The 15,911-nt window shown below is 48.4% G+C and overlaps 1 protein-coding gene across 1 annotated transcript in view; it reads left to right on the top strand.

The window, feature by feature from the left end:
* Positions 1–14,856, top strand: part of BRAF (v-raf murine sarcoma viral oncogene homolog B) — a 74,882-nt gene extending 60,026 nt beyond the window's left edge. The window contains exons 13-17 of the mRNA XM_006887165.1: positions 3,808–3,854; positions 4,508–4,626; positions 7,780–7,911; positions 9,989–10,123; positions 14,683–14,856. Coding sequence (XP_006887227.1) covers positions 3,808–3,854; positions 4,508–4,626; positions 7,780–7,911; positions 9,989–10,123; positions 14,683–14,856 — 607 coding nt within the window. The remainder of the gene's footprint in view (positions 1–3,807; positions 3,855–4,507; positions 4,627–7,779; positions 7,912–9,988; positions 10,124–14,682) is intronic.
* Positions 14,857–15,911: the final 1,055 nt, after the last annotated feature.

Raw genomic sequence — 15,911 nt, 5'->3', positions numbered from 1 at the left:
TTGTCATGACAGGAGTCCAGAACAAAGGTTGTATAGTGGAGTGGACCTGGGGGGAGGGATTGTAAAACAATGAAAGAATTTTTCTTTTACTTTTCCAAGAGGGTAGTGTACTAGGGGGGAGGGTTGGGAGGGGAGAAAAGTGCAACAATGAATGAGTGGAAATCCAAAGTCTCTGTAAATTTTCATTGAAATTAATTAAAAAATTAAAAAAAGAGTTGCCACTGAGTAAAATGGAAGTAGTAGAGATAAAGACTAAGTGTAGGCAGCTTGGGATTCCCTTGTCCTGCTTCTCTCACCTCCACAAAGGGGAGTTGTCCCATCAACAACATCACAATACAAAATTAATTCCTAAAAGAATTCTCATGGTCCTGCACCTACCTCCTTCTACTGATTCCAGCACCACCTACCTCTTTCTACTGATTGATTCCAGCACCAGTCTTTCTGCTCTATTGGGTCCAAAATTTGTTGCAGTGACCGCAGTGACTTTAGAAAACCATATGTATGCTTATGTGGTTATTAGGGCATCTGATTCAGGGCGGCAGCAGGATACAGTTGCTCAGTCCAGACAACTTCTCATGTGTGGCCGCTACCCTTTTGCCTTCAGCCTCATGGCTTAGGTCAGTATCACAAAGTTCCCTTAGTCCTACCAGGAAGGCGTCTTCCCTCCACCCTCCAACAAGCTTGGCTCCGTGGGACAGCAGTCCTAAGACAGCTCCGTGGCGTGTTGGTCTCTGGTTCTCTGCTGGGGCTGTTATTCTTGTGTAGGATCTCACTGGTACAGGAATCTCTGGCCTTGAAGGCCACACAGTGCTTGCTCTTTCTTGCTGGTATTGAGAGTCCTGGTTTCTGCTTAATATAAACCAAGTGGGATGGCAAGACTGACACACCCAATTTCTGTGACCCAGCCCATCCATACGTCGAAGTCAGTGGCTAGGGTCAAAGACAGTGGCTAGGAAAGTCATTTTGAAACCTAAGCCCTTGACATCACCAGGTGTCACAGTTATCACAGTAATGGCCAATTTAATAAAACTGCAATGTCTGCAACAGTGATGAGGTGATGAGGACGAGAGCCTCACCTTTCCAGTTTGTTTAATGAGTCACATTGAGAACCGTTTATTTACTTCAGTCATCATATTGAGCTTTGATTTGAAGAGTGTTGGATTCTACTCGGAAACTTAGGTACGGTAACTTAAGTAAGGTTTGGAGTATGCTGCTCACTCTCTTTCCTTCAACCTTTCATTACACAGAGCTGGGCTGCTTCTACTCTGATGCTTTCACTGCTGAAATGTTATAGAATGATAATTAAGTGAAAGGAAAAAAAATGGACAAGTACATAAACATTGAAAGTATATGAATTTGTGATTTTGAGTTGCAGCTATCTCTAGCTTTGGCCCATCACAGGTTTATGCTCTCCAGCTCCCTGTGTGGTTGTATCCCTAGTTCATCAACCATGAATCTGCCCTGTTCATTATCTGTACGTGCTGAGGCACGAGTTCTCCCTACTCAGCCACCGAGTTACACTTCTGATCTTGCTTTGATTCTTCACATCACCAAGAACGACTTTGTCTTCCCTTCTTTGCATTTTTTCCCTCTGTGTTTGCATTTTGACTGCTTACTTATGTCTTTAATCTCAGAGGAAGGACAGTCAGGATGGTCCTGACCTTCAGGTGGTGGCTCTTTGCTGTGTACTGGATCTGATGGCTCTTGACAGGGCCCAGCTTTGCCACCAACACCATCATTGCTGACCCCATTCCTTTTGAGTGGAGACAAGTCTCCCCATGTTTAAAAGACTTTTGACTGAGACCACAGGCCTGTGTGTGAGATGTGTTTCCTTGTCACCACCAGCCCCTGTCACAGCCGACCACCTTCTCTTTCCGTAGATGATGGATGTGTGGTGTGTCACAGAGCACAGCCCGATTCAGACAAGATCATGTCAGCTGAAAAACCTGCGGCAAAGGGCAAGAGAGTAGTGGAGAGAGGAGAGACTACTTTGGATAAGCTGCTTCTTCAGATGAAAATTTAATCTGGAAAATAGTTTCAGAATCTTAATCTCTGGGAGAATAAGAAAGTTCAGATATGAAAATCAGAAATTATAAATGAGCTGAAATGACCTGTAAATCTTTAATCATACCATTTAGATTTTAAATTCGCTTTTAAGACAAACTTGTTTTTTATTGGTCATTGTCAAACTCAGAAGCCCTGTGTCTGCCCCTTCTCTCCAGTACTATATGAGAGAGAGGAGCTTGTCCAAAGCTTTATGTGCGTCCATCCTCAGTGCTTCGGTAAGTGCCTATGAGTCCTTCCCACGGACCAGGCCCTCCCTGTCCTAGGCCCTGGGGAGAAACATGCCACAAGCCCCTCCCTCAGTGAATTCATGAAAGTGGTCAGGAAGGATTCCGTGAACTTTCATCTTCTCTTTACCTCTAGCTCTCACCGTTACCCGTTCCAGAAGCAGTGCTAAAGAGGTGTTTTACTGGTGAATGTCCCCATCCTGAAGTCTGGTTTTGATTTATCCATCCAGCTTCCCTCCTCTAGTGGCGATGGGACATGGACATGTTGTTGGCTAGTTTGGCTCAACCCAGCCATATGTCCAGAAGGAGATGCTGCCGGCCCTGTGCCAGCCTTTCTGTTGTAAGGTCAATGTGGGCATGGAAGTCAAGGGGAAATTAATGCCTCCCACTCCCCAATGGTGAAAGAGGGAAAGGTCCCTCCCTGCTGGCCTCCAGGAGTAGGCATCTTCCTAGGGTCTCAGAGGACCTTGTGGGTAGGGGAACACTGGATGGAAAGTAGACTTTGGGGGCAGGAGGCAAGCATTGAACATGGAAGTGAGATGAGATCAAGGTGCATGTAAAGGTTTATATTGGTAAACCATAGATGATCAAGCAAAGTTTATTGATTAGAAAACAAGATTTTGACTGTTGCGGTGTTAGAACTTTAAAAGTTGGCTTTTCTAGCCAATGCATTAGCTCCTGGTTGTCTTGAACCCCCTTAACTGACTGCAAACACCTGGTTTTGCAAATCACCAACAGCTGTGGGGCCAATATAAGAGAGAGTGTGTTCCATACAGAGACAATGATGTGATGGTGGAGGAGAGATTATGAAAAGACTGATGGTAGCACTACTTTTAAGAGAAACATTGGAGATAAAGGCCACAGGTGAAGGTTTTGCTTGCTGAAAGATTGAAGGAAAAGCTGAGATCAAATGTACTGGATGATTAAGGAAACCAGAGGCTTCCTGCATTTGTGCTACTGAGCTGAGCCTAGACTTTCACCGTCTAGGAATTGTATTTTGCTGTTAATCTGGCTTGGAACTACTGAACTAAACTTGCATTTGCATTGTGTGATATTCTTTGACTCCCCCACTCTCCAGCCTATTTCCCTAATTAACCCACACGCGTGAGTCAAGCCCGTGAGTCTTGCAGTGACTGTTGGGCACAGTATTGGACCAAAGTGACTGGTAGAATAGATGCAGGAACCTGAGAGGTGGCATGTCTGACCTTGTAGCTGTTTTGGTTCTGTGAATATTGTTGATGGAGACTGGTCACCTTCATGAAGTGATTCATAAAGTGATCTTGATGAAGTCAGACTCAGCCACGCCAACATTGCTCCTTTTATCACTGCAGTAACGTGTTCCTACAGCAGAAACTCAGGTGTGGTCGCTTCTCATACCCATATGACCCGTATGTCACTGCGTTATAAATGCTTCCCTACTGCTCAGGATTGTATCCTTTTCTCTGGCAGCCTTCCTGCTCCTCCATGTGCTCTGTGGCTCTGGTCTCACTCAGGCTAACCATGTTTTGTCTTTCAGTTATTTACACGCCAAGTCCATCATCCACAGAGATCTCAAGAGTAATAGTATCCTTCCGGAGATGAGTCTCTGAGTTCTAGGATCAGCCATCGTGCCGAGCTGGACGTGCTGTAAAGAGGACACAGGGAGGGGTTTGCACAGAGTGCTCGGGGACTCTGGACATGTTAAACTGCACAGACTGTAGAGCCCTACAAGACGTGTCCAGAGTCTCTGGTTGCTAAATTAGGTCCTAAAGGACTAACCCTGTCTGGTCTGCTTGTCCCTTCCACCTCTCGAGCTCTGGCCCTGGTGGATTGCAGAACACATGAGGTGAAGAAGGGTGGAATTCCTCCCAACGCCCAGACCAAAGCCTTTCTTACAACCTGGGTCAATTTCCGCTCTGAGCGGTGCCGAAGCCAGCCCAGGCTGAGCACGATCAGAGACAAGAGACAGTCAGGCCTGCAAGCTTCGCGACCAGTAGGAACGACCAGCACCCCAGCCTTATCCCCTCCCAGCACATGCCAAGCCAGTCACTCCCATGATATAGAACCTGTTTTTTAAAAGCATGTGTTCTCTATCTTTAAGAAACACAAGGTCCTGTCCCTTTTAAAGACTATCCTGTTTCAGAATCCCACCGTGGGTTATTTGACCTGAGGTTTGCCTTTTGCTCGCTCTGTTAAGAAGTGAAATCCGTTCCTCTCCTTCACTTGCTGCACTTCAGATATATTTCTCCATGAAGACCTCACAGTCAAAATAGGTGACTTCGGCCTCGCCACAGTGAAGTCACGCTGGAGTGGGTCCCACCAGTTCGAGCAGTTGTCTGGATCCATCTTGTGGATGGTAAGAGTTGGGCGGCTTTCTCCACTGACTCGAGTCTGGACCCTGAGGTGCTGCTCGAGTTATTGAAAAATCATTGACCTTTCCAGAAATACAGGTGTGTTCATAGAACCCCGTGCTTACAAATATCGATGCCATCTGGTTGAATATGTGGATGGAATTAATGGTTTTCTCTTATCTTTAAAAAAGGTTATAAAACCAACTTAAATATTTTTAAGCAAAAAAATGTTTTCTGTAAAATTTATTTTCGTATTATTAGAACTGCATAAGTTACTGTGTGTTCAGAAGGTTCAGTGCACCCTGTTTAAGTTAACCAGGTGTGGCTGGCGTGGCCTCAGGTTCGTAAGGTTTTGCTCCAGGAGTAACGCCTGGGGGAGAGACTGCGCAGTCTTCTTACATCTCCATCCGAAAGTTACCTCCTTCACCTAGGAGTCCAGTTAGGGAGAAGTTGGGAGAGTGAGGTGGATTTGAACTGCAGTCTGTGGAGCCCAGCTATCTGCTGGGCTGAAAGAAGCGAGCAGAGTCCTGGGAGGAGGGGAGTGCGTGAGTCCAGGGCTGTGGGCACGCAGCTGTCGGGCCCCGGGCCAGCAGCTCACCCTGTGCTCCTTTCAAAAGGCCTCCAGTCCTGAACCAGACCAGTATCAGCAGGGAATGGGGCCAGCATAACCAGCCGTCCGGCAGGTCAGGGTTTCTTCCCCCACTAATCTGGTTTGGTTTTGAAAACTATTCTTTTCCTTTTTAAAATAATAGTGGTTGCTTTGTGTTACCATAACAGTGTGGTGTGGTACGTGCACTTGAGACGGAACTGAAGCTGTGAAGGTGTAACAGGAGATGGCCCGTCATCTTTCTCTCTCGGAGTGCTTGGTGGATTGGAATCACCTACCTTTGGGTTGGCAGAACTCCTTACACACTAGAAGAAACGAGTGTGTCACTCATTTATTTAAATGAATAAATATTTTGTCAGATTCCCAATTAAGTTTTAATGTGATGGAGATCCACGATAAAACTCACATCAGCTGAAAGCTTTCAAGTAATTGTTAAAAGTGGGGAAAAGTTCTAAGTCCAGAAAGTTCTCAGTGAGCTGCTCCACACAAAATACAGGGGATTTTTATCTGGCATCTTCGCAAAATGACACTTGCAGTAGCTGCCGCCTGAGCTCCGCAGCCAACCTGAGGACAAGAAAGAGAGTGAACCAAGACAGTCCAGCTCACGATCCGGGGCTGAGGGCAAACCAGTACAGACAGTGCAAGCAGGCTCGCCCTTGTCCTGTGTGTGAACCATGCAGTCTGGGATGAGGCTCCCAACGGGTTTACAACTCAGAACAGCGCAAACGATTTGCAGCAGAAGCCTCATGGGGAGGTTAGTGACCCCATTATCATGTGGATCCCTGACTCTGATTAGGCCATGCCTGTCAGAAAGATGGCCATGCGTCCCAAGAAAGGAAGGAAGTAGACTAACTATTGAGAAGCTAAGATGACAGAGAAATGATGGTCCTGTTTTCAGGGCATGTTTGTCTCTAATGTGGGAAAGTTCTGCTCAGTCAGGATCTGCCTTTTCTTCCTACGAAAGCTTCACTAACAGCAGCCTGTTATCCAGCATTCCCCTGTTTGTTGTTACCTTGGTGATGGGCTCTTCCTTCCACCACATTGAGCCTCAAGACAGGAAAGTAGGCGAGCTCTGGTGGCCTAGTGACAGGAAACTGCATTGCAATCCCAGAAGTGCACGGTTCAAATCCACCAGATGCTCTGCTGAAGAAGGAGAAACAATCACCTCCTGTACCAGTCAGATCCAATTTGACGGTACACACATAAAAAAAGAAACAAAAACAAAAAACAAACAAAAAAAAAAACAGGAAAGTAGTCGGTGGAGCCCTTCAGGATTGGAAAAATGCTTCCAGGTCAAGGGTGGTTACAGAAACGAGCACGACTCACTGCAAGAGGGGTCCCATCTAAAGCTGTGTCGCCCCCTGAAGTCTTTACAACAGCTCTGCAGGGCCACTTCCTTCATGTCTCAGAGGGAGAGAGTACTGTGGCAGTTTTACAAAGTCAATCACTTAGTTGAGGGTCAGCAAACATTCTTGTGACTGGGTGGCACAAAACCTCGCCTCAAGCCACTTTCCACCAAGAGTGAAGTAAAACCAGATTTTGAAAATAAAGTTGTTAAAATAGCATATTAAAAAAAAGAAAAAGCAAAGGGCACATCACTCAGTCCCAGCTTTGAGGATTGTGCCTGCGTGGTAGCAGCCTCAGTGTGCTGGAATGTCTGCTTCCTGTCTTCATCTGATTGTGTTAAAGCAAGTGCAGCACTGCCCACGGCATGCGCTCAGCTTTGAAAGCACACAAGTCATTTGGAAAGCTGGAAGGACTGCCCAGGCTCACCCCGAAATAGTGATGTGACAGGCAGTTCCACTCACTTAGCAGCCGTGTGGCAACACTGGTGCCCACCTCGACCTGGTACACAGTCCAGCCTCGCCGGGACCCAGGAATCTCTTAGATCTGTCAGCTTTGAGATTTGTATTGTTTTTTCTTCTCAGAATTAGTCCTCCCTTTGCTATCAGTTTGATGTATTATCCAATTCTGTTTATCCAGTTCCTTCCAAATGAGGCGAGAGGGAAGCTGCAAGATAGGAGAGGAAGTCCTGTGAGCTAGCGCTCAGCCTGCCTTTTCTCCTGCTCGATGTGGTCCCTCGCCACTGAAGCCCGAGAACATAGAGCAAACTCAGCTGGGCCAGTCTGTGCCCACGAGTGTGTTCCTCCACACAGCCTGCTGCTCTCGTCCACTGACACCCAGGGCCTGTCTGCAACACTACAGGAGACAGCGAGGGGCCTGAGTTTGCCCTGCCACATCAGGTGCCTGGGGTGCCAGCGTTGCTGCGGGCAGGCTGCTCCACGAAGAGCCGGAAACAGATGGGGATGAACTCAGCGAATGAGTCTGTGTGCATCTGCATGGACAGAGTCCTCGCTGGTGCTGCCCCCGGCAGGGTTTGTGGTATAGGGCTGCTTTTTCCTGAATGGATTAATCTGTTTTGCTTCTTTGAACAGGGCATGGATTCTGTTTCATGACCAGTGTATTTCTCTGGGAATTGTCTGATGTTCAGTCTTCATGCAGTTGAAATGAATAGTGATCTAGGCTATTTTTCTTTTTTATGTCCTAACAGGCCCCAGAAGTAATCCGTATGCAAGATAAGAACCCCTATAGCTTTCAGTCAGACGTGTACGCGTTTGGTGTGGTTCTCTATGAACTGATGACGGGACAGTTACCTTACTCAAACATCAACAATAGGGACCAGGTAAACACACATCCCCTCAGAGTTGGTTTTCCTGTTTATACAATGCCCCTTAGTTGTAGAAGAGAAGGGCCAGACCTGAGTCAGCATGAGACCAGATCTTGAGATCTTCATGACCGGTTTTAGAACCCTCTTCTCCGCAGTCGGAGGTCCTAATAGCCTCTCTGAACGGTGACAGAGTTACGTATAAGACGCGCCAACCACTGCCACTGCGTGGGTTCTGCCTTCACGTTTCTGAATGTCACTGTGCACAAGAGGAAACCACCCACTTTTCTCCTGCAAAGCTGCTGGTGGATTCCAGCACCGACCTTTTGGTCAGCACCCAGTGCTTACTGCACCACGCTGCCAGTGCGGCTGTAAATACTGCAGCTGTGGTAGAATTCTGGTTTCCCACCAGTAGATAAGGTGAGTGCAGCTTCCTGGCCAGGACGGGTTAGCAGTAGGCCCTGCAGAGCCGGGCCCCACGCCTGGAGCAGGCGCTGCAAGGCCACGCGCCCAGCAGACACACGCTCTCACCGCCACCAGATCGCCCCACACACTCCCTCTCCTTTGACTGCATCAGTGAACAGGATTACACATCGTGCTTTAGTTTTTCAATAGTGAAAATTCTAGTGGGAGGATAGTTTTTACTACTTTTTCCTGAGTTTCCGTTTCTCACCCTTTAGCTTCCAGAAGGTACCAGCATACCCTCATGACATTCTTGTCCTCTCTATCCCAGCCCCATTTCGTTCATGTACACATAGATCGTTGGCTGAGAACAGGGAATTTCCTCCACAGTGAACTGTGCTGCTGCAGTGGTTTGTGGCATTGAGAAAGTGCAGGAGCTGCTGCTCTTAGTCGAGTGCAGCTGAGCGGAGGGAAAGCTGGCCTCCTCACTGCAGCGGCTGTCTCGGGCCGGGCCAGGCACCGCCTGGGAAATCCATTTCCCAGGGGATTCCGAGAAGTGTTACAGTGCCAGAGAACTCCCCCACCCCACCCCCCAGAAAGCCTATCTTTCCTGTGTTTCATCATAACTTCCCAACCTGATGGAGCAGTTGTTTCTCTGTGTAAAGGGTGACTTCTCAGTGGGCTGTGTCAGGGGTGGGAGGTGGGGGTGCATCGGTCATTTGCCTTGTGGCCTTTGGCGGTCACTAACTAGGTTTTTCCCTGAGACCTTCACGGCTGTGATACTAGAGAAGGAAGGAGCAGTTACATACGGCACCACCCAGTGACCCGGAACTGGTTGACTGGCCATTTTTTGCATTCTGAATGGTGCATAAGTTACAATTACATATGTAATTGACAGGAAAAATAAGTTCATCAATAGAAAACAAGTGGCAGGCAAAAAAACCCCCACATTTTTTAAGTCTCCTTAAAAAACATGGTGAAAGGTGCTTTCCTTTAAACTTCATGGCCCTGGCCTTTCGGAAGGAAGTCACCAAGCCCGTCTTCTGAGGTCCTCTGGGGGGCCTCACAGACCACCAGCCCTTTGGCCAGTGATCAAGCACGTAACCAACCGTCTGCACCATCCAGTGATATTCTCCTGGTGTTATTGGACTTGGTTCATAAATGTGACTGGTGAGCACGTGGCAGGCCTTTGTCCCCAGCCCACAGAGGGTGAGCTGCTGCAGTGACCAGATCCTCCACTGTAAATCACGTGAGATTAGACAGCCTGGTAGGCCCAAACCCCGCCATTCTTACCAGGCAGGAGTTCCAGGGGCTCAGTCCTCATCTCCTAGGACTAGGCCTTTCTGTGTCAATCAGGTATTTAACTCATTACAGTAAGAGGCCAGAAATTTCTCAGTAACTTGTTGCTAAGATGTATTTTAATGCCTTGTCTCTGGACAGTTAATCTTGCTGAACATGAAGAATTGGCAGCCCACAGCTTGCACAGGCCCGTGTGACCCGTTGCATAGAGCCTGGGTCTTGAGCTCCTCACTCTCAGCTCACAGCTTACTCCTAGAGGGCCCTCCCTTGTCTCAGCCAGTGCCTGCTGTGTGAGCCTCACCCTGCAGAGGAGAGCCAGCACCAGGCCCCCACGTGCTGTGTGTCCCCCCACTTTCTCCCGTTAGTGTCTCATACCTTTTTTTTTCCTCCCCAGATCATTTTTATGGTGGGGCGAGGATACCTGTCTCCAGATCTCAGCAAGGTCCGGAGTAACTGCCCCAAAGCCATGAAGAGACTAATGGCAGAGTGTCTGAAGAAGAAGCGAGATGAGAGGCCACTCTTCCCTCAGGTAAGGAAGGCCTGTGCAGATGGGAGTGCACCTGCCAGGGGCGGCTTGCAGGTAAGCGGCTCACGCAAACCCCTGGGGAAAGCTCCGCCTCCCTCCTGCAATTCTCCGACTCACTGGCCCCAGAAGAACCCAGAGAGTGACCACATGAATGACCACATTGGTGGTGTCACTGTTGGGTGGTGTTGGCTCTGACTTATAAACCCCAAGTCCAAGAGGACAGAACCGGCCTGGTCCTGCCCCATCCACAGTCTTCCTGGTGCTTCAGCCCATCATTGCCATCACCACTCCAGTTTACCCACTGGAGATCTCCCCCTCTTCACTGACACTACCTTTCCAAGCAGGATACTCTTCTCCAGGGCATCGCCCCTCCTGATGACATGCCCAGTCTCACAAAACGCAAGAGTTTTAAAAATATTTCTGTGTCTACTTAAACAAGAAACCCATAATATCTCAAAAAGTATATTTTTATGAAAATTGTTTTTACAAAAGCAGAAAAATAAGTCATAAGAGTGGTGGTGCTTTGCATTCTGCCCAGCTTAGTGGAAAGCTGGACATGTGAGCCTTCACGTCCTCATGTTGGGACTTCTTCTCTCACTTACCCTCCAGTAATTCCTCTTAAATCTTGTAAGGTGGCCGAGTTGGAAAAGTAGGCCAGCCCTCAGGAACATTATGGACGTGACTGGCCGTTTGGCTCATGAAGGTGTCCAGGACACCGCTTCCTTTGTCAGTCCCATGAGTCCCTCCAAGCAGGAGGTGTGTGTGAGGGGCGTTTGTACCCGGGATGATGAGAACAGCCAGCACTGTCTGCCCTCACCCTTCGTGCTGACTTGCCGCTGCTTGTTCTCTTCTAAAACCGGAAGTTGATCATCTTCTCTTCATGGGTGTCACAGAGAGCTGGAGTGGCGTGCTTGGCTCTGGTTGCTGCTGTGACAGGTGGCAGTGTTGGGGTGTGGGAAAGGCCCTGTGGGCACGACACTCACACCAGAGGCCTGTTCTGCTCTCACGTGGGCATACTGTCTGAGTGCCTGGTCCTTGCTGGCACGGGCAAGCCTTGGGTTCCGTTTAGATGAGTAAAGAGATTGGAGCCTGTGAGCCCCTGATTGTAATTCTTTTGTGATTTGTGGGGCACACGTCACCGATCAGCATTTTCAGTCTGTGAACTTTCTTGAGAAACTGCTTTCCAGGTTACAGTAACTCAGCTACCCTGGTGGCCTGTCCCTTGGGCGCTGCACTGCTAATCCAAAGGCCATGACACTCTGGCCTCCCAGATCTTCAGGACAAAGAAAGGCCATCTCCTCCCTTGGAAACCCAGAAGAGGCTCAGCCGTGAGATCCCAGGAGGGGAAAGTTGTCACATGTGCTGCCACCTGGCAGGGTCCTGGAGAGACAGACCTTGTCCACCAGCCCTGCCACCCAAGTCCACCTGAGACACATGCCCCACCCCACATCAGTGGATCCTCCGTTATCTGGATAAAAGGTTCCCCCTTGATTTCAGCATGCCTTCCCTTCCTAAAAGCGTGTGCTATCACCACAGAGTAATTCAGTCTTCAAAGGGTTCCCAGCTCCGGCAGGAGTGACCTCACACACAGGCCAAAGAGGCTGAGTGGACACCTACAGGTTTACACACTGGGATTTCTAGAAGAAAGAGTTGTATTTATACACAGCCCAAAGGCCTCTGGTCAGTTAAAGGTGAGCCAGGTCTCAGGACCCGTTGTCTCCCCCCATTTCTCCACTGGCATGGCTGGTAAGCATCCATAATGCAAATTATGTCCTCAGGATTGATTGTTAAGTAGAGGTTTAAAAGTCAGGGTGTGCATTTCTCAAAATAGAAGCAACATGGCATTTGTTGTATGACATCAGGAAAAGAAAATGTGTGTACAGATTTTCCTGTTTACTGAAGATGACCTTATCCAAGTGTTATTTTTAAATTTTTATGACAAGATCTCTTTTCAAGGAGTAAAACTAAGGACTATAAATTTCATCAGAGAAAAGCTTGGAAGAACTCTAGAAGCCCTAATCCATGATTTGAACAGTCTTCTAAGCATCTGACAAGCTAGACTTCAGTTACCAGTGAGATACAGTCTTTCAAATCCAGAGAGCTTCTCAATTAACAGTAAAATACAATCTCTCAGTCCAGAGAGCTGCTTAAATACAATCCCTAACAGGGTATAATTTGGGTTAACAACACAACACAATCCCTTAGTTCAAAGAGCTGCTCAAATACAGTCCCTAACCAGCTTTACACAGCCAACTTAGGGGTACTCAGAGGTACATGGTTCAGCTCCACCAGCTGTCTCATGGGAGAAGGATGGGCGGTCTCCTCCTGTGTGACCTGAAGCCTCTGAAAACCCTGCATGATCAGCTGTGAGCCAGTGCCATCTGGCACACTGTGCCGGCAGGAAGGTCAAGGCTTCGGTCTGAAGAGCTGTTCGGTTAGCTTCTCTTTAACAGCAAGATACTCTTCCTGGCAGACGTGCCCTGCATTCTCTGCTGTTTGTTCTCCTGGAGCTAAGATTCCCACCTTCTGCAATAGGATCCTCTCAATTTAATGGCAAGACTAGCTAGTCCCCTTGTGGGTAGACTAACAAGCTGTGTTTGCATGAGGTAGAGATGGTTCCTGCAGCTCTTGATGCTGTAGGTGGACCAGGGTGTTTGCAGGGAAGGCAGAGTTGAGGCAGCTTGGATCAAATGAAAAACAGTGGTCTAGGGAAACCAGGCTTGGAGCAATAGACCCACTGCACCAAACAGCATTTTTTAGGTAAGTGACAATTCAGGTTAGCAGCAGGGTACAGTAGCTTCTGAAGTATGCTCCTAGACTCTTCAGCTTGGTGGTTTTAGGCAAGCTACAGGGCTCTCTTCATCCTACCAGTTAAGGCGTCTCCCCTCACTACATGTCCCCCACCCCAACCCAGTCCTCCAAGTGTGGAGGAAGGCCTCTGGCTCCGAGTCCACAGAGAAGCGGGCCCAGGTCAGCTCTGCCTCACTTCCGGCCTCTGGTTCTCTGCTGTGGCTGTGGCTGCTGCTGTTCTCCTGAAGACTCCGCTCTGAGTGGGGCACAAAGGGCACACGCTGCTTTTTTCACTGCTAGTGAAATTCCCATCTATTTGTACTTTAGTGACCATGCAAAGGCATTTGACTTTGTGGATCTTAACAAATTATGGCTAACATTGAAAAAATGGGAATCCCACTCATTTCATTGTGCTTAAGCTAAACCTACACCTCAATCAAGAAGCCATTGTTTGAACAGAGCAAGGGAACACTGCATGGTTTGACATTAAGACGGGTGTCAGGGACATATCCTTTCTCCGTGTCCATTTAATCTATGTGTTGAGCAAATCATTCAAGAAACTGGACTTTATGAAAAAGAATTGGTATCAAGATTGAAGGAAGACTCATCAGCAACCTGCATTTGTGCAGATGACACAGCCTTGCTTGCTGAAAGTGAAGAAGATGTGAAACGCTTGCTTTAGAAGGTCAACATGAATTACATCTCAACATCAAGAAAATAAAAATCGGGTGAGGATGGGCGGTAGGGTGTTAACATAGGGTTGCACAGTTCGATGGGTAGGTGGGGTGAAGAAAATGGGAAAGGATCTTTTGTGAAAAACAAAAAGCAATGTATTCTAACTTTGTAAATAAATCAGAGTAATATAAAACAATTTTCAATTTTTTTTAAAAAAGTATGTTCCCAAAAGAAAGAAAGAAATCCTCCCCACTGAGCCAATAGACAGCACCATAATAGATTGAGAAAAAATTGAAGTTGTCGGTGATTTCATCTTGCTTAGATCCACAGTCAACACCATTGATACCAATACTCAAGAAATAAAAGAAATGACATACTGCACTGGAAGCAAATATGCCGTCAAGGATCTCAAGATGCTAAGGAGCACCAGTGTCCGTTTAAAGACTAAGGTCCACCTGGTCCAGTGTGTCGTCCTTGCATCTGAAAGTTAGTGAATAAGGATGAGAGAATCGAAGCCTTTGCGTTGCGGTGTCATGAAGAGTGCTGACTATTCCATGAGCTGCTGAAAAAAGACAAGTCTGTGTCGTGGAGAAAATACAACCAGGGTGCTCCTGAGAAGTGGGCACGGTAAAACTTGGTCTCCCAGCCTTTGAGCATTTTCTTAGAGGCCTTGGAGAAATTCATTGTCCTTGCTAAGGTCGAGGGTCATTCAAAAGAGAGGAAGCCCCTCCACAAACGGCTCGACACAGGACTGCAGCAGTGGGCTTGAGTAGCTCAGAAATGAAGACGGCACAGTTTAGGACAGGGTTCACATTCATTGTTCGTAGGGTTGTATGAGTCATGGTCAAATCCATAGCATCTAACAATAGTTACAGGAGAAGAGTGCCTTTCTCCCACAGAGCAGCCCACAGCCTTTGGGTTAGCCGAGCTCTCCTGCCTCCGGACGAGGCCACCAGAGCTCTCCCTGAGCGGCAGGACTTGGCCAAGAACAGAAAATGATTGGGGGGCGGGGGCGTGCAAGGGGCTCTACTGCCGTTGTGTGGGGCTCTGAAAGTCATTCCACCCAGATTTTCATCTTTGCTTGTCTGTCTCTCTAGATTCTTGCCTCCATTGAGCTGCTGGCCCGCTCATTGCCAAAAATTCACCGCAGTGCATCCGAGCCCTCCCTGAACCGGGCCGGCTTCCAGACGGAGGACTTCAGTCTGTACGCCTGTGCTTCTCCCAAGACGCCCATCCAGGCTGGGGGCTACGGTGCGTTTGGCGGCCACTGAGGCCAGTGCTGGCTGAGGGAGGGGCGGCAGGGCGGCCAAAGCCTGGAGGCCAGTGTGGGCCAGGGCACCGACCAACACAAGACAGCTTAGGCCAGGATATTTTTCCCTAATCTGAGTCCCATTGGCATTGGCATCCCAGCACACCAGTGTTTATAAAGTGCGCCAACACAGCGGGTGGGGTACTGCCGCGTCCTGAGGGGTGACTGCTGCCTGCAGTGTTTGTGATGCGTGGAATAGCGACGCCTCAGCCCCACTTCTCTCGTGCACCTTGGGTCCCTGCCCCGGACTCACTCCCGGTGGGATGTGCAGAAGATGGCCGAGGTGAAATCGGCGCCCGAGGCCCTACCAGCCTGTTGAGTGTTACTGTTCTTCTGTAATTATTCTTTATACTACAGTCTAGAGAATTTGAGGGTCCTTTTCGACCTGAAAGCAACAGACCAAATCGCTTTTTATAAATAACCTGGTCACTGATGACCAAGTTAGGCCCTGAGTGTGGCGTGTTTGACATGCTTAGAGCACTCACCTTGGGGTTTTTGTGGGAGAATGTTCTAAATTGGAGTCCCTCTTAGATATGTTTCTATATGGATTAAAGATGTCTTGTATGTTTAAGCACAGAATTTTCTTGCAAAAGCATTTTCCCACACGCAACAACACAAAAGCCTCAGAGCGTGTTCTGAGGACTCTGGGGGTTGACGTAACTGGTTTGAACTAGTCAGGTGATGGATTTTCAAAAGCTGGCTATTGTGGCAGTTCACCCCGCGACCCTCCAGGGGCCCAGCCTCGGCCGTCAGGTTGAGAGAATGGTGAGCAAACTGCCGTGTGTGCTGCGGTGTGGCGGTCGGCCTGTTGTCACTGAGACTGATGTGAGGGAGACATGAGAGCCGAGCAGGGCCAGCCCGTCACCCACACTCAGGTTACTGCATCAGTGACGAGGTCATATAGCCAACAGATAGGCTGTCTGCACAGTGTCCTCCTCCTGAAGTCAGAGGCAGTAAATGACGCAGGAGGAGATTGCCATCTGTCTCCTCTGGAGCAGCTAGAGGATTCGAACCAGG

The sequence above is a fragment of the Elephantulus edwardii genome, unplaced genomic scaffold, assembly GCF_000299155.1.
Source record: "Elephantulus edwardii isolate Elephantulus edwardi_28Jun2011 unplaced genomic scaffold, EleEdw1.0 scaffold00055, whole genome shotgun sequence".
NCBI lineage: Eukaryota > Metazoa > Chordata > Mammalia > Macroscelidea > Macroscelididae > Elephantulus > Elephantulus edwardii.
The sequence above is the reverse complement of the archived record's forward strand: the minus strand, read 5'-3'. Positions and strand labels throughout refer to the sequence as shown.